An 18,823-nucleotide genomic window follows, 5' to 3' on the forward strand; every position below is an offset into this window, starting at 1 on the left:
CTGCTACTAGGTCTGATCTGAGAATGGTCATAAAGGCCAAGCAGACAAAGAGGAGTGGTCCTGAGGGGCCGTTGAGGGACGTATCAGGGGACATGAGGTTGTCAGGGCAGTTAGCCCCCAGTGCTACTGTAGGGGCTCCCCTAGCCAAGGCTGTCCCAAGTTTTCAGTGTTCTCTGGTCAGCGAGCTCTCACAGGGGAACGAAAACCTGATGCTTTCCCTCCAATAGAATGTGGAATAGTTAACATCACTAAAAGACCATCTAGCAACATGGAAACTACTGCCAAATGTGTCTCCATGGGTACTGTCTACCGTAGAAAAGGGTTACCGGGTCTACTTTAGAGCTCGATCCCCCCGGTTCAGAGGTGTGCTCACCAAAGTAGTCAGCACAGACCAGAGCCCGACGTTAGCACAGGAAGTAAGATCTCTTGGAAAAAGGGGCCATAGAACATGTACCCCGTTCCCTGAGGGAGGGAGGTTTTTACAGTCGTTTTTTCCTGGTCTGCAAAAAATAGAGGACTATGCAGCCAATTTTAGATCTGCGTCATCTGAACTGTACTCTTCAGCCATACAGGGTCAAGATGCTGATCCCCAAACTTATCGTTCCACAGATTCAATTTGAGGACTGGTTTGTGATGATAGATCTAAAAGGTGCATATTTCCATATAGAAATATTGCTACCTTTATCCCCTCGAACCTTCACAAAGTGTATGGATTCTGGCTCCATTGTGCATTCTGGCTCCATTGTGACTTGTACTAAACTACCTCGATGACTGGTTAATTCTAGCACAATCCAGGGAACTGGTGGTTCAACATCAAGATGTTGTTCTCGCCCACATGAAGACCTCAGAAAAGTATGCTTTCTCCAGTGCAGTGGAAAACTTTTCTAGGGGTTATAAGGATTCTACTACAATGAGGGCGTTTCTATCCCCAACATGCGCAGGGTCAATCCTATCAACATTGAGCAAGCTAAAGCTGGATCTTGGCATCCCCTCCAGTCTCTATGGGAGACTATTGGCACTTATGGCAGCAGCAGCCAATGTCATACTATTGGGCCTATTGCACAGGAGACTGTTTCAGTGGTGGCTGAGAAGTTGGCCCAGGGATTGGTGGCTCCATCCACTAGTGGGGAAGTCCATATGGCGGAGGTTTGGCGACGCGGGACTGCATGTATTCGCTTCCGAGGAGACAACACACTGCCCGCTTTGGTTCACCCTCACTCCTCCCCCTCACTCTTCTAGTGAGAGTTCGCCAAGATGGTCTATGTCTGCTGCTAGTAGCACCTTATTGGCCAGCTCGAATATGGTTCTCAGAGATGATATCCCTGCTAGATGGCACTCTTTGGGAGACTCCTATCCGCAGGGATCCACTGTAGAAACAGTGAACTGCACAATAGCTACAGTCCTGGAGTTCTTACAAGGACATTTTTCAGTGGGGTGGGCTCCTTCTACAACCAGGGTTTACGTGGCCACCATTTCGGCCAGCCATGCCCCTGATGATGGAGCCTCTGTGGGGCAACATCCTCTAACTTCAAGGTTTATGCGTGGTGTCAGGCAGCTGAGGCCCATCTGCAGACCGCGCATACCTTCCTGGGACCTTCTGTGGTCCTGGAAGGTCTGTCAGGTGCCCCATTTGAGTCCTTAGAGTCAGCCTCTGAGAAGCTTCTGACTCTAAAGGTAGCTCTTCTGCTGGCCCTGACATCTCTCAAGCGAGTAGGAGATCTACAAGCTCTCTCAGTTGCCCCTTCCTGCCTTGGCTTTACCCCTGGATTAGCCAAGACCTTCCTGTATCCTAGGCCGGATTATATTCCTAAAGTGCCTACATCTGTTGCCCAGCCTGTGGTGTTGCAGGCTTTCTGCTCTCCTCTGTTCCTCACACCAGAACAAGAGAGAATGCTCCTGCTGTGTCCAGTAAGGGCTCTCTGTACTTACGTCCACTGCTCCGGCCAGTGTTGTAAGTCGAAGCAGCTGCTGGTCTGCCTGCTGGGGACAGTAGAGGTGATGCTATGGCAAAGCAGCGCATCTCTAATTGGATAGTGGAAGCAATCTCTATCGCTTATGAGGCGCGCGGTCTCGCTATGCCTCTGGGCATAAGGGCTCATTCCACTAGGGGGGTCACCTCCTCGAAGGCATTGTCCAACGGGGTATCCTTACAGGATGTTTGTGCTGCTGCAGGGTGGTCTATGCCACACACATTCATTTGATATTACAGCCTGGATATTCATTCCACCCCGGGCTCGAGTGTCTTGCAGTGACCCTCAGGCTTGGGTATTTTTGAACAGGCCGTACCCTCTGTATGACGGAGTGGGTTTTTTCGTTCCCATAGTGTTATGCTAAACGCAACATGGCGTTCCCTTTGAAAGGGAACGTCTGGGTTATGCATGTAACCCTGTTCCCTGAGAAGGGAATGAGATGTTGCGTAGCTTTGTCATACCGGGGTAGGCCTGTGAATTGCTTCTTCACTTTAGATAATAGAGGCTGATGGCACTGTTCACAGGTGCCATATATATGTCACGTGACGCGCTTAATTGCTGCGTCACCTGATCACGGCAGGCCTATAAATAGGCATGATTTTACACAAGCTTCAGATGCCGGTCACGTGCGAGGGCGCTCCCCATAGTGTTATGCTAAACGCAATGTCTCGTTCCCTTCTCAGGGAACAGGGTTACATGCGTAACCCATACATTTTCCAGCCTCAAACTCGTTCTTTCAGGTTTGTTTTCCCATACCATCACCATACTATTGATGAGGTGTATGTTGTGGCTTTGTCCTATTGTCTCCATGCTATAGTGGCTATACTTTTCATTTTATTTACCGTTAACCATAATTCTGGTTCTGCTTAGGCGCTGTTTAACTGCCTCTATTGCATGTGGTGGCGTCAGTGGGCCTGAGTGTTATAGCCACCACACCACGGTGTCTGTAATATTTTTGTTTTTCTTTCTTTGCTTATTGTTTAGTGTTTTTGTGTTATTTTGGGTTAATGGGTGTTTTCTTTCTCTCCAGGAGCCAGTGAGTGTTGGTGTGGGACAGGGGTGGCTAGCTGCCTTCATTTGGTGGTGTGTTTCACAGCATGCTCAGTGTGCCAACACAACAACTTCTTTATGGTGTAGGTAGTTTTTGATGATTTGATGCGAATTAAGGTGGGTTTGGATGACCTCTTGAGCTGCAGCTGGCCTTCCTTATTCCTGCCACGCCTGGACCTGGAGAAGTGCTAGTTTTAAAATTCTTATTGTGCTTCATGGGAGGGCGATTTTATATTTATATGTTAAGTTTTAATGATGCTTAATTGTTATAATAAAATTTAACTTTTGTAGTGACACTCATGTCTCACTCTCATGTTCTTTGCCTTCGATTGGTAAAACTTATCTATGTGCCTTTATTTGGGAGTATTTCCCTGGTTCTCCCACAGGGTGGCGTAGTCGGATTTACTAAATAAACTGTGATTAAATAAACTGTGTCCTTCCATTTGGGAATGCAACATATTTATTGTTTAAACATTCAAGGTAACAGGACACACCTGGGTAACAAGAAACACCTGTCAGTTACAAATTCCAATATTTTTCTCACCTACAAATTGAGTGGTCTGATGAAAAATGTGCTACGTTTTCTGTCGTTTAACAAAACTACATATAAATTCCAGGAAATAAAAGCTGAATTTCTAAACTATCTTGTCAAATTCATCTTGATCTCAAATCCAAATGTCTTCAGTCTACAGCAAAAACAAATTAATTTGCCTTGCCATTCCAGTTGTTTCAGAGGGAACTGTAATCAAAAGTATGCAGTGAATTGGGTCCAGTGTGAGTTGATCACTTGCAACATCCTTGGTGGTGGTTAGGAGTGACCACATTACATATGTAGTGTGAACGTTGAGTCCGACACACTGATTGCCTAGTCAGCTCCACCATGGGCCTAACCTGAAAATACAGTCACAAATAGATGAAACACATCAAACTCATTTTCACATTTCCACCAAATCCTGAAAAGAGAGATGTAGCACTGTTAAACATACACTCAAGTGGACACTCACTGTCCACAAGTAGACACTCACTGTCCACTTTATTAGGAACACCTGCACACCTGCACATTCATGCAATTACCTAATCAACCTAATCTACCTAATCAATCTAATCATGTGGCAGCATCACAAAAAAAATAAATCATGAAGATACAGGTCAAGAGCTTCAATTAATGTTCACAAAACCATCAGAATAGGGAAATATGATCTTTATGACTTTGCTCATGGCATGGATGTTGGTACCAGAAGGACTGGTTTGAGTATTTCAGAAACTACTGATCTCCTGGGATTTTCACACACAACAGTCTCTAGAGTTTACACAGAATGGTGCGAAAAACAAAAAACATCCTGTGAGTGAAAGGTCTGCAGCCTGAAAGACCTTGCTGATGAGAGAGATTATAGTAGAATGACCAGACTGATCTGTGCTGACAGGAAGTCTATAGTAACTAAAATAAGCACTCTTTACAATTGTGCTGAGCAGAAAAGCATCTCAGAAAGCATAACATATCAAATTGTGTGGTGGATGTGCTACAACAACAGAAGACCACATCAGGTTCCACTTCTGTCAGAGAAGATCAAGTTTCTGAGGCTATCATGAGCACAGACTCACAAACTGGACAGTTGAAGACTGGAAAAAGACATGGGCCACCATTTCTATATGAAACCACCAACATATGAGTATTTCTTTTGGTTTTATACAACTGCAACAAAAGGACTATCTTTATTTTAAATTATCTATATTAACTATATTTATGTACTGTAAATATGTGTAGATTTATGCAAAACCTCACAGGACCTCTTGATGCCAAGTGTGTGCACACAGGTGTGAGTGCTAACAGATGGAGGTCATGTGATATATTTTTTATATATTTTTTCACATATATAAAGTCTGGTCATTTTAACAGTCATATCCGACCTTGTTATTATCAGATCAGAGCATTATCTGATAAGTATAAATACGATATTTAAAATTATTACAGATTTTGGTCAAGGTCAGAAAATTATTTGGCAAACAATCATGTTTTCCATTCTATAAATATCAGTTCTAAGCTTGTAGTGCTTTGATTGAGCTCATCTAATACAATCAAACTCAAAATATGTCTGGCACTTAGGACCGTCATGCATTGCCATCTCCCTTAGCATGCACACATGCTGAGTGTTTGAATGGGTTTGTGGCTCCCAGTTATCCAGCTTCTTGTATGAGGAGAGAAGAGACATTAGAAGACAGGAGGCACCTCCATGAAGATTTACTGCCTGTGGATGTCCTCTACATCACCCAGCTCTGCTTGTTTGGATGTATTAATCAGGCTGGATTAATCAGTAGTTGGTTTTGTAAACACAGAAGGTGTTTAGAAATGCTGCTTTAACCAATAAACCATGATCACCTGCAGGCATGCAGTCAATGAGATGTGCTGTTTTCCTGAAAATTTTCTCATGAAAGGAGCCTGTAGAATGGGGGCAATTTTAATGTTTCATGCTTCAACACTGTCCTCTAGTGGTCAAGCAGGAAGTGGAGTTCCAGAAAGCTGGTAAGTATAGGTTCATTCACAATGTTCTTGCTAATGATTGCAAGCATAGAATCCATTCTGACGAGACTTCATGCTGGGTGTTACCATATAGGAAATGCAGATACCTTAGGTTGGCTTTAACTCACTTTATTTTCAATAGATTTTTTAAATGTGGGTCACTCAATCTCAAGTGGTTCTTACTACTGATTAATGGTTTGCATGTTGTGGTATGGCCTCTATATTTCTGCTCTCGAAATTCTTCGAATGGTGGATTGTGATACCTTTACCCCTGCCCTGTAGAGGATGTTGGTGATGTCACTGACTGTTGTTTTTGCGTTTCTCTTCACAGCTCTCACAGTGTTTGTCATAAACTGCTGTTGTTTTCTTTGGTTGATCTGTTAGTTGTTAGTTGTTAGTAGAACAGTGGTTCTTTCCTTTTCTGGACATTCCAAAATGTTGTATTGGCTATCCCAATGCTTGTGCTCTGATTGATATTCTGTCTTTTGTTAACTTTATAATGACTTGCTTTTGTCCCATACACAGCTCTCTCGTCTTCATGCTGGTTTATTCTTTTAAACAAAAAATGCAATATTCACAGGTCGAACCCAGGGCTCAAACCAAGAGTAGACATTCAGAGCTTTAAACAATCAATTTAACAGAGCACACCTGGGCAAGAAGAAACACAAATCTGTCACATGTTTGAATATTTTTGATCACTTGTTCCTAAGCTCTGATCTGTGCTGAGATCCATTTGGGTTCCCTCAATGTTCTCTGGTTTCCTCCAAACCCGAGTGTGCATTCATGCCTGGGGCAATTTAGGACTGCCATTCTGAATGTGCATGATGCCCTATGATGGACAGGCATCCTATTCAGGAAATATTGCTGCCTCATGCCCAGTGTTCCTGGGATAGACTTTGGCTCCACCTTGACCCACACCAGGTTAAAGTGGTTACTGAACATGAATGAATGAATGAACTATTAGCTATGATAAAAATTAATCAGTCTTTCATGTTAGTAACTGCCCAGTACACACTTTCCCTGATTACATGTTGTATCAAATTTTGTCAATTACCGTAAGTATATGCAGTATCTCACAAAAGTGAGTACACCGCTCACATTTTTGTAAATATTTGATTATATCTTTTCATGTGACAACACTGAAGAAATGACACTTTGCTACACTGTAAAGTAGTGAGTGTACAGCTTGTATAACAGTGTAAATTTGCTGTCCCCTCAAAATAACTCAACATACAGCCATTAATGTCTAAACTGCTGGCAGCAAAAGTGAGTACACCCCTAAGTGAAAATGTCCAAATTGGGCCCAATTAGCCATTTTCCCTCCCTGGTGTCATGTGACTTGTTAGTGTTAAAGGTCTGAGGTGTGAATGGGGAGCAGGTGTGTTAAATTTGGTGTCATCCCTCTCACACTCCCTCATACTGGTCACTGGATGTTCAACATGGCACCTCATGGCAAAGAACTCTCTGAGGATCTGAAAAAAAGAATTGTTGCTCTACATAAAGATGGCCTAGGCTATAAGAAGTTTGCCAAGACCCTGACACTGAGCCACAGCACGGTGGCCTAGACCATACAGCGGTTTAACAGGACAGGTTCCACTCAGAACAGGCCTCGCCATGGTCGACCAAAGAAGTTGAGTGCACGTGCTCAGCGTCATATCCAGAGGTTGTCTTTGGGAAATAGACATATGAGTGCTGCCAGCATTGCTGCAGAGGTTGAAGGGGTGGGGATCAGACTGTCAGTGCTCAGACCATACGCAGCACACTGCATCAAATTGGTCTGCATGGCTGTCGTCCCAGAAGGAAGCCTCTTCTAAAAATGTGCACAAGAAAGCTTGCAAACAGTTTGCTGAAGATAAGCAGACTAAGGATATGGATTACAACCATGTCCTGTGGTCTGATGAGACCAAGATAAACTTATTTGGTTCAGATGGTGTCAAGCGTGTGTGGCAGCAACCAGGTGAGGAGTACAAAGACAAGTGTGTCCTGCCTACAGTCAAGCATGGTGGTGGGAATGTCATGGTCTGGGGCTGCATGAGTGCTGCCGGCACTGGGGAGCTACAGTTCATTGAGGGAACCATGAACGCCAACATGTACTGTGTGATAGTGAGGCAGAACATGGCCGCAGGGCAATATTCCAGCATGATAACGATCCCAAACACACCTCCAAGATGACCATTGCCTTGCTAAAGAAGCTGAGGGTGAAGGTGATGGACTAGCCAAGCATGTCTCCAGACCTAAACCCTATTGAGCATCTGTGGGGCATCCTCAAATGGAAGGTGGAGGAGCACAAGGTCTCTAACATCCACCAGCTCCGTGATGTCGTCATGGAGGAGTGGTAGAGGACTCCAGTGGCAACCTGTGAAGCTCTGGTGAACTCCATGCCCAAGAGGGTTAAGGCAGTCCTGGAAAATAATGGTGGCCACACAAATTTGAACTTTGGGCCCAATTTGGACATTTTCACTTAGGGGTGTACTCACTTTTGTTGCCAGCGGTTTAGACATTAATGGCTGTGTGTTGAGTTATTTTGAGGGGACAGCAAATTTACACTGTTACACCAGCTGTACACTCACTACTTTACATTGTAGCAAAGTGTCATTTCTTCAGTGTTGTCACATGAAAAGATATAATCAATATTTACAAAAATGTGAGGGGTATACTCACTTTTGTGATATACTGTGTATATATATATGTATGTATGTACGTATATGTGTGTGTAATACATATTTATATAAAATTTGAGTCAAACTGTGTGATTAACACCAATGATTCAGATAAACAAAGATTTATCCATGTTTAGAAATACAGACATATAGTGTATATAATAGAAAGTGAAAATAAGACAGTTGATTTGATGAAACAATAAAACATCCTTGCTTGTAAATTATTATATATATTGATGATTTCAATACTTAGCAAAATAGTTGTGATGATCATTTCAGCCATAATAATTCTTTCACCATGGGTCAATTATACATTTTTATTTTAATAAGTGACCAAGTAGTACAACAAGGTTCTACTGGTTAAATAATAAAAATATGTGCACACAGAGTTTCACACAAAGCACAAGAACACAGTAATCATGACTCAAGTGTGTTCAGAGGTTTTCATTTTATTAATTACAAATAGATGGTGAAACACACACACACACACACACACACACACACACACACACACACACGCACACACACACACACACACACTACATGCAGAAAGGAGAAACATGCTGTGAATATCACTGTAAGGTTGCATACCACAGCCTGAAGGGCACAGCTAATCATCTTGGGCCATTTAAACATCTTCAGAAAGCTTCTGGTCTGTCGTTGTAAAAAAAAGGAAAATCAATATTCACTATATAATGCATGTGCATATTAGCCATAGTTGTTCTGCTTTGAAGGGTAATAACTATCTGAATAGGGGAAATACCACCATCCTGTTGTTAGCTGCCTGTTAGGAAAGCTTTTAAAAGTTATTTAGCCTTGGAGGTCAGATGTATTCACATTTAGCGTTGAACCAGATAATCAAATGGACAAGCTTCTTGTAATGCATTTGGTTACCTGATCATTATAATGAGATGATGGTATTTCCTTAATTCATATTTGCATCCCTGGAAGCAGCAAAGACAAAACTAACACTTATTTATAAGATTTAGATAGCAAACAAAAATTTGCATTAATTTGGTTGAAGGTGTGAAGTGTGTGAAGCATATAGGAATGTAGACTTGCTTTCTGGTGGTTTTCACATGGCCCAGGTCAGCTTGGCACAATATATAGCCTTTCGACCGGCTGTATGTAGCCTCTCAGTTAGTATTCATGGCGCCATTCTTCTTTCTGCAGCTTTGGAAACTACTTTTTGGAGCCTGACACCGGTGCCGTACACTACCACATAGCTCACGTCCATCTCATACACACACTCACACACACTCACACCCCACTCGAGAGGCAGCCAACAGCGTATAGATTTTGGTATTGCATTATTTTCAACATATCAATATGACACGAGAAAAAAAACAAACTATAAGCAAAGGAAGCAGTTAAATCTGCCTATTAGCATCACTTATGTACAAAATATACTGTAAAATAGGTATATATGCACTTCTTCACATACACATGCAAATATATACAATGACACAATTGGTTCTATCTATACAGTATTTAAAAATGAATACAGACATGCTTCTCAGAAGCAGTGAAATGGATTAATGTCCTAGACATTGTATAGCATGGAAGCAAAATAATAATAATAATAATAATAATAATAATAATAATAATAATAATGATGATAATAACAACACCGATAATAATAATAATAATAATAATAATAATAATAATAATAATAAACACTCAATGTCTTATTTGGGTGGATGTCCATTAGCTAAGATTAGGATTGGTGTATGCACACACATTTGCAGGCAAATCCAGCTCTGAGAATTCACAGCTGGCTTTATGTAGCTGTATTCAATATCTGTCCCAACCAACTAGTTTTCTTTAAATTCTTTGAGTATTTAAAGTGGCTCTCTGGGGTAAAATGAACCACAGAGTACTAGTATTATTGGGATAAAGAAATCTGAAATAGTTATACTACTTGCATTATGATATACTGGTACAGATGCTGATGCCACCAAAAAGGGTTATGCTAGATTTATTTTAAACCTAGTGGCCTTTTTAAAAGAACCCGATGACGTTAAGACACAAATCACGATTGGGATTTTCTTCCCACCGTTCCACAATTAATATACATAATCTCTGAAAATCATTTAAAATGATCTAGCTACTGTTTCAGTGGGAAATGCAACAGCATAAGTGATATTTTAGTGCAACACCAAGCATTTAATGAATCTCCCTTATTAATCTCCCTTATTTATTCCTAGGATTGGTTTGATGTGATGGTAAATGCAGCATTGCATGCTTTAGCATAATCTAATCTATAGGTATTAGTACAGTACTATGCTCAACAGACAGATATCTGCAGGAGTTAAATTCAGGATGTGAAGATCTTTTCACAATGTCTGAATCTATAAGCTAAGCTGAGATGCTGCAGAGCCTCGTATCACTTTCTTTCTGGCCTTTCTTTCCCATTTCCACTCCACTTTCCTCATACAATGTTCAACAAACAAAAACTCTGAAGCTGGCAGTTTTGACTATCCAAAAATAAGTGCCCTCCTTCAACCTTATGCCTGTGGAAATATTGTCCAGTTAATAACTGCCATCAGATATGAGTTAAACACTTCCCACAGCAGTAAGTCAAAAAGACTCAACTCCATGGTGAAATGCCTTTAGACTAAAAAGTTCATCTTTTGATTAGACCACAAGTCCAGTTGTCTTGACTAGCACTAGTTCTATATATTTCAAATAAGATGGATGATTAAATACCTTCACAGGGGTTATAGCCAACTAAGCATTAGTGTTTCACGTGAATACCTCTTGAGGCATTTTCATTATATCTATGAAAATGTTTCATCATGCTTGTATTTCCAGCATTAACACTTACTAGAGATCCACCTTTACATTCTCATTCAAATGATCACTTTACTACTTTCTGACCTTTCTCTTAATATTACTTCATTAGTTTCAGCATACAAAGTTTGCCACATGGTCCAAACCCTGATTTAAAACCTGATCCTAACCCTGTTTCTGACCCTGGTCCTAGACCAAACCTTGGTCCTAAATGTGATCCTAGTACAAACCATAATATCAACCCTGTTTGTAACACTGATCCTGGTTCAAACCATGGATTCCAGGCTGTACTGTATAGCCAGTCTCAGATCTTGGTCTCGGGGCCTTCAGTGTCCAGAGGTTGGAAGGAGTTGCGAATGCGAGCTGCCTGGGCAGCACATATATGGCCAAAGGCTTTGTTATACCACTCAGGAGACTTCCCCCTTATAACACAAGATAGAAAAAAATAATTATTATTAGGACTATTTGACCCTACTGAATTATACACAATGCAAGGTCCACATGCACACTGAAGGTAGACATGGATTAAACAGTGTTTCCCATAGGTCTGTAATATACTTGGGTGGGGATGGGGAACCGAAGGTTGGGTGGTATCATGTTCTATTATGTTTAATATATATAATGTTACAGATATTTCAGGTAATATGTACTATTGCAATCAAATTTATTCAGCCCCCATTTACAGACTTTCAGCTGTTTGCAATGAACAAATCAAACAAACGCAATTGAAATAGTTCAACACAAGGAATGCTTCAAGTGCACCCTTTTGCTGTTATGACCTGCTGCAATCGAGATGCATAGCTTCTGGCAGCATTCCTAAGGAATCTTAGCCCATTCCTCATGAGCAATGGCCTCCAGTTCAGTAATATTCTTGGGTTTGCGAGCTACAACCGCCTTCAAATGCCACCAGAGATTTTCTATTGGGTTCAAGTCAGGTGATTGTGATGGCCCTGTAGAATCTTCCAGGACTTCTGCAACCAAGCCTTGGTGGAATTACAGAGATGCTTGGGATCATTGTCCTGTTGGAAGGTCCAATGACGTCAAAGCTTCAGCTTCCTCACAGACAGCATGACTTCTTCTCCTAGGATTTTCTGATACTTCAGTGAATCCATCTTGCCGTCCACACGCAGTAGGTTTCCTGTGCCAGAGGATGCAAAGCAGCCCCAGAGCATCACCGAGCCACCACCATGCTTGACTGTGGACAGAGTGTTCTTTCTTCATTCTTCTTCCTCCAGACACACTGCTGATCCATCGTGCCAAAAAGTTCCAGTTTTGTTTCATCGCACCACAGACCAGAATACCAAAACCTCTGTGGCTTATTTATATGATTTTGAGTCGATTTTTCTTGTGCTTTTGGGTCAGTAGTGATGTACATCTTGGAGTTCTGTTATGGAAACCTTCTGCATTTAGTATGCGCCATACTGTGCTCACTAAAACCTCAGTGCATGTTGCCACCAAGTCTTGTTGCAGGTCTTTTCAGTCACTCGAGGGTTTTTCACAACCTGCCTTCTCAGAAATCTGGTTGCAGCTGTTGATAGCTTCCTTTTTCTTTTTTTTTTTTATTGCAAATGTATATGACCGAGAAATATGATGGATACTAGAAACACACAAGTTCAGGAGATCAGTCCATGCTACTGCTCAATAAGCAACTTTACTTTATCCCAGTGGACTGTTCTCTTCTTTGGTAATGTTTGGTTAGCGTGCTCCGCTGTTTCCGTGGAAAATTAGAGCATGCTAATACTAGAAGCTCCTCTGATAGACTGTACCTGTGCCATAAATTTTAGCGAGCTCAGTACTAATGCAGCAGCTTGTTATGTACTTTACAATTGGAAGTTAAATACTTAGCAATAAAACTCATAGAGTAAATAATGTCCAAGCATTAAGAGGAAATGATACTGTGATATTTTACAAACCCTGTTTTATTTCCTGTGCTTTTTTCTTTCATTTGTTCAGAATCAGAACAGATTAATAAATACATTTTACCAATATATATATATATATATATATATATATATATATATATATATATATATATATATATATATACTGAAAAAATGGCATCTTAATTGAAAATATCTTGAATATTATAACATTTATCTAGTGTTCCCCCTATATGAGATTACAATAAACTAAATATAAAATTATTAACCTATTCCTAGACATTTGTTTACTAATTTTAAACTTGAGATGGTCTTGTTCTTGTGCCAGATAATTTTGTTAATTTTAAGCATTTATTTGTAGAAAGAAGCTAATTTATATGTCAACTGAATAAGAAAATGTAAAGCTTGATATTAGCAGAAATGTCTAGAAATAGGTTTATAAATCATATATTTGTTTTATTATAATCTTATTATAGAAAATGTTAGATAAATCTGACTTAAATATTCAAGATATTTCTACTTACTCAGATGTCTTTTTTTTGCAGGGTATATACATTTTTTAATGGGTCGAAATATACTTGACCAATTGTCACTATACCTCGGGACAGTGCCAATGTATTACTTGTGGGAAACACTGCATACAGTTTACAGCTTTTGCTAGTAATTGTAAGCCTCTAGTGAAGATCACTGGAAATAATTTTAAGTATTTGGTCATTTTGGCTAGTTTTATCAGTGAGAAATCTTATAATTATTATAGAGTTATCAGCTTGGTGATGGTTTCTAACATGCAATATCACAATAATTTAACCATCTCTACTGAAAAAGCATTGACTCTCATTAAAAGCACCTACTTGAGGTCCACTCTACAGATGTGTGTGAGTCTCGACTTTCCAGACCCACAGGGCTCAAGTAGGTAGTGTGACTCCAACACGATGCCCCGAACCCCTCCCATAGGTGCACTGTCCTCGTGGTCAATAGAAACTGTCACTAATGCACACACACCCTTTGGTAGGTCTGTCTGCCACATCCTAAACAGAAGAAATATTTCAGTATTTAATGCTAAATAAATTCCATTCCAACGATTCATCATCAATAAATATCATCCAAAATCTGTTGAACACTGCTCCAAAGCCATGAAAGAGAATGACAGATAGACCTCCTATCCATATATGCACAGAAACATACATACTGCTGCTTAGTATCATCCTGCCACATGCAGATTTCATTACGCTTAAGCAAAATGCCTCAATCAAAGGTCCCGAATCTCATTGACCTGACCTGCCAGACTCACATTCAGGAACATACATACAGTTGCGAAATATGTGATTATCTGCCTTGCTATACTTTTACAGGAATTTCTGGGTCATTCTTAGAAAATGAAACAAATGCTAATTTTACTGTCATTTTTATAATTTGTGAAAAGCCATCAAAAGTACTGTTATAACAGCAAGGAACAATTAATGATTTGGGGGGAACCATTTAAAGTTGGATTTAGAGATGCGATCTCAGCAGTCTTTTAAGATGATTATTGGTCACACTGTTCAAGATGATCCCAATAAAATCCTGGCTGAATTCAATAAGATTGTGTGATAATGTGTTCTCCATGTCAGATTATACAATGAAGATCCTGTAGTGACCAATCCACAGTTAAAGGAAAATTACCACATTCAATCAGCATCAATCCAGGATTATGCAGAGTCCCATAAACAGAAACATTAGTCAAAGTTCTTCTGTCCTTTAACATGGTATTGTTTTTGACTTGTTGTCAGTGGCTGTCTTTGGATGCAGTGGCAGTAAATCAACTGTCAGTGAGCATGTCACATTACGTGTTCCAAGACTGCTTATTGACTCAACTCAACTCAACTCAACTCTGGACCAACAAATTCTTTTACGATGTGTGATTTTTGTCTGCAGTCAGGTGGTTTTTCATAAATAATGCATATATAGTAGATAAAATAAAAATTCATTGTGTTGTAGAGAAATACAGGTATAGAGATGTGTATCAAAACACATCTGTATACCTGAGGTAAACATACCTGAGTACCACAAAGTCTCTGCTGGGGTGAGGGGCCATGCTGTTGAGAGCATACTGATACACTTCAGTCTGCTTGTCCAGTGTTTCCAGGACTTTCCACTGTAGGAGATCACTGTCCCACAGGTGGCGCTCTCGCAGAACCCGGTTCAGCAGCATAGACGGTGGAGCCTCCACTTCAACCGAGATGCGCCACCGCCGCAGTGGAGTTCCGTCACCTACCTGAGACAGGAGAAGTCAGTGTCTCTGTGTGTGTCTGCATCAATCCTAAAATGAGCCGAAAACTACTTGTAACATAATGTGTGTGCTTAGTTTGAAAGGTATAAGCAACTACACATTTATTATGTTTGATTATGATTGGTCAGAAGGTGTTGATTAAGTGTCAATAACAGCATGAACAACACATGCTTGATGATTTTCCTATAACTACACTCCAATGTGTTTTATTATTATATATATTATCATCCATCCATCCATCCATTTTCCAGACCGCTTATCCCACACAGGGTCGCATTGAAGGCTGGAGCCTATCCCAGAAGAATCGGTGCACAAGATGTGGACGCCCTAAACGGGGTGCCAACCCATCGCAGAGCACAATCACACACACACACACACACACACACACACACACACGCTACAGATGATGCCAATCAGCCTACAACATGTCTTTGGACATTTTCCAATGTCTTTTTCAATGTCATTTTCCAATGTCTTTGGACTGGGGGAGGAAACCGGAGTACCCAGAGGAAACCACCAAAGCACAGGGAGAAAATGCAAACACCGTACAAACAGGGCAGAGACAGAATTCGAACCCCCAACCCTGGAGGTGTGAGGCAAATGTACCAAGCACCAAGCCACCGTGCTCCATACATATTATCATATATAACTGAATTGTAATTAGTAATTAAACACAGTAAGTAGTGATAAATTGTGTGTTTTAAAAAGAGAGGTACAGCTGTTTTGCTATAAACTCAAAAGAGATAATAGACGATCTAGATAAAGTGAACTTTAATGTTAGTACTATGTGTAACTATGTGTAATATAAATGCTCTTACCTTTCTGAATGCGAGCTCCACATTGTCGATAGTGGGTTGGCTCACCCAGCACTTGGCCTTATCTCTGGCCTCTTTTAGCAAGCTTTGGATCAATCCCTCCATGTGGCAGCAATAGGAACCTTCCTCATCCTCCTCCTCCTCCTCTTCTTCTTCTTCCACATGCGGCTGTAGCTGCTTGCAAAGGTCGTCCAAAGGGGGCGCTAGTACCTCAGCTTCCATGTATGAGTTCCTTGACTGAGCAATCATCTCCTGAGGGACCTGTAGGGAAAAACAGAGATGTGAATTATATCCTGCAGCTAGGAAGCCTACTTTCTACTGCACTGGCACATGGCTGTATCCACCATTGAGGCCACCAAGGTCCAGACCTCTGTACTTTTTTTCCGAAGTGTATAATAAAAGTCATAAAATAATTGCCTAATAATAAGTCTTTGGTGCTGCAAAGATTGTACAATGCAAAGATAACCAACCTTCTCAGGCTTTGCACTCCACTGTGTTGGACTATGTCAACAAACCGGGCAGGGCAGGCACCTTAATCTGCCGAAGCGTTATGAGACCCACTGTGCATTATGTTACTGTGCTGATTTACACAAACAAAAACTGACCTGATCTCATTCAAACAATGTAGGCCTACTTACCACAGAGATATATATTCTTTGGTAATTACAGTGAAGCCTATAGGTTCAATCTCATAAGTATAAGTATTTCATATGTATAATGTCATAATACAGTATAGTACTATAGATATCATTTTGTATAAAACACATTTTTCCTACATTTATATACTGCTTGAGACACATATTTATAATTCAAATCCCAAATGATGCAAACTCAAACACAAAGGTGTTTTTAATTTTACTAAATTATTTTTACTACACTTTGGCAGGAGACACAAGTGATGAGTCACACAGAAACGGACAGGCAGTGAATACAGAGGAAGAGAGAAGAAAGAGTAGAAGAGAAATGAACAGAAATATTGTAATGTTGAAGGCAGAGAGACAAGAAGAGATGAGAAACAGGGAGCAGGTTATGGAGAGCAAAGAGATACAGAAAAATAGGCTGAGAAAAAGAGCACAGGAGACACAAAAGGGAAAGACTCACACCACACAAGCAGAGCAATATTGGAGTAGACCAGGCTGAGATGAGAGGTGTTAGAGCTAATGTCAGTCAAAGAGAAACATTTCTACACGAATTTGATCCAGCCCACTGACATGGTTTTAAAGCTATTATTATCCAACGTCTTAAAATGCACATATATTGATCAGGGAAATCAATATTTTTCGCCCCCAAACCCTGCTAGCAAAGTTAGTTTTTGGACCTCTGTATTTTTTAAACCTTGCATATGACCATGCACTGGCATCTATACTGAAATGAATATATACACATATACACATTACATCTCTTACAACATTTTTCTAAGGATCAGTTTCTGATCAAACAAACTGTATGAATCATACCTGAAATTTCATAATGCCTATTTAAAATAAACACGGAAATGTTTTAAGATTCCATGTTCTACATTTACTTACTTAATATAACACTGTCAAAACATGCTTACTAAAGTTTTTTGGTAAAACAACCTTTGAATATTTTTGATTATGATTGGTCAGAAGGTGTTGATTAAGTTTCCATAACAGCATGACAGGTTCAACATCAACATCTTTAAAGTCCCCATGAAATCAAAATTGAAGTCTTGTGACTTTTAGTATGAATATTTTATCCTTAAGGTTATCTATAAGCTAGTGTGCTCCAAAACAATGACAAAATCTGCATTTAGAAGATACATGCATTCAAAATATACAGTCTCTCTCTACCACCAATACGGATCAACAACTGACATCAGCTTCTCATCAGATTTTCTGTCCAATCAAATGCTCTTTAGAATCTGAAGTGTAACGGCCCCCAACAGTTGTAAGTTTCCTGGCTGTGAGGTAAGCTAAAGGCTATTGGCTATTTAAGGAGGATCCACTTGATATTTCCTGCTCTGACTTCCTGTTTCAGTGGAAATTACGTCAACACATTGAATAATGCTTCGCATTTCAAGGCACATCACGGAGAATTTGCTAGCCATACTGAAGAGCAGGACTTATTGAGATTAATAAAAAATCCTCAGTTGTCTAGATGATGGTTTTGCACTTTGTTTGAAGAGATGAGCTTAACCTCAAAGAGTCGGTTGCACTCAGTGATCATGTGGGCAAGCCCCTGAGTGGCAGCGAAATTTTCATTAAGATCCTTTTGGTCAGGGCGTCCTGTGGCGTACTTCCGCTGGATTGACCTGTGAAAAAGAAGTTGTTTAATGCTGCAATAAAATAACTATAGGTGCATTCCTATATTGTTCAAGAAGATTAACTGTACAGATGAATTCAGAGAAGTCATAATGAGAATTAGACACTGCTCTAGTTATTCACTCTGTCTGGTGAAGCTAACTTGTCCTCCTTTGATTCTACCAACACTCCAGTAAAGAGCTATGTAACAGCAGAGCTGGTTGCCTCAGCCTTCAAATAATAACATCACATACTCGAGGCTATATTAAGAAAGAGATAGAGAAAATAATATGCATGCCTGATACCTTGGTGAAAGGTTGTCATTCTTCATAATGTTCAGATGAAAGAGAGATGGCGCAAGGCACACAGCTAGGTTCATTGGAGTCATCTGGTTCTCCTCTACAGAGGAAGTGACATCACTCAGGAAACAGAGTAGGGTCTGCAGCACTTCACGGTTCTCATCTGCCATTAGCATAATGGCAGCTCGCACTGCCTGCAAGCGCTGCTCTTTAGGGACGTCTAAAGTAAAAGACAATGAAAGAAAGAGAGGGAGATCTGTGAGATGCTTTCTTATGCTTCTTATGTTACATGGTGTGCATTAGTG

At 40.4% G+C, this 18,823-nt stretch overlaps 1 protein-coding gene across 3 annotated transcripts in view; it reads right to left on the reverse strand.

Moving 5' to 3' along the window:
- Positions 1–8,501: 8,501 nt before the first annotated feature.
- Positions 8,502–18,823, reverse strand: part of stard13a (StAR-related lipid transfer (START) domain containing 13a) — a 44,535-nt gene continuing 34,213 nt past the window's right edge. For all 3 annotated transcript variants that reach the window (XM_053644769.1, XM_053644768.1, XM_053644767.1), the window contains 6 exons: positions 18,525–18,738; positions 18,116–18,230; positions 15,959–16,216; positions 14,908–15,125; positions 13,723–13,899; positions 8,502–11,413 (listed from right to left, as the gene is read on the reverse strand). In XM_053644769.1, the coding sequence (XP_053500744.1) occupies positions 11,296–11,413; positions 13,723–13,899; positions 14,908–15,125; positions 15,959–16,216; positions 18,116–18,230; positions 18,525–18,738 (1,100 nt within the window). In that variant the 3' untranslated portion in view covers positions 8,502–11,295. The remainder of the gene's footprint in view (positions 11,414–13,722; positions 13,900–14,907; positions 15,126–15,958; positions 16,217–18,115; positions 18,231–18,524; positions 18,739–18,823) is intronic.

Source organism: Ictalurus furcatus, chromosome 16, assembly GCF_023375685.1.
Source record: "Ictalurus furcatus strain D&B chromosome 16, Billie_1.0, whole genome shotgun sequence".
NCBI lineage: Eukaryota > Metazoa > Chordata > Actinopteri > Siluriformes > Ictaluridae > Ictalurus > Ictalurus furcatus.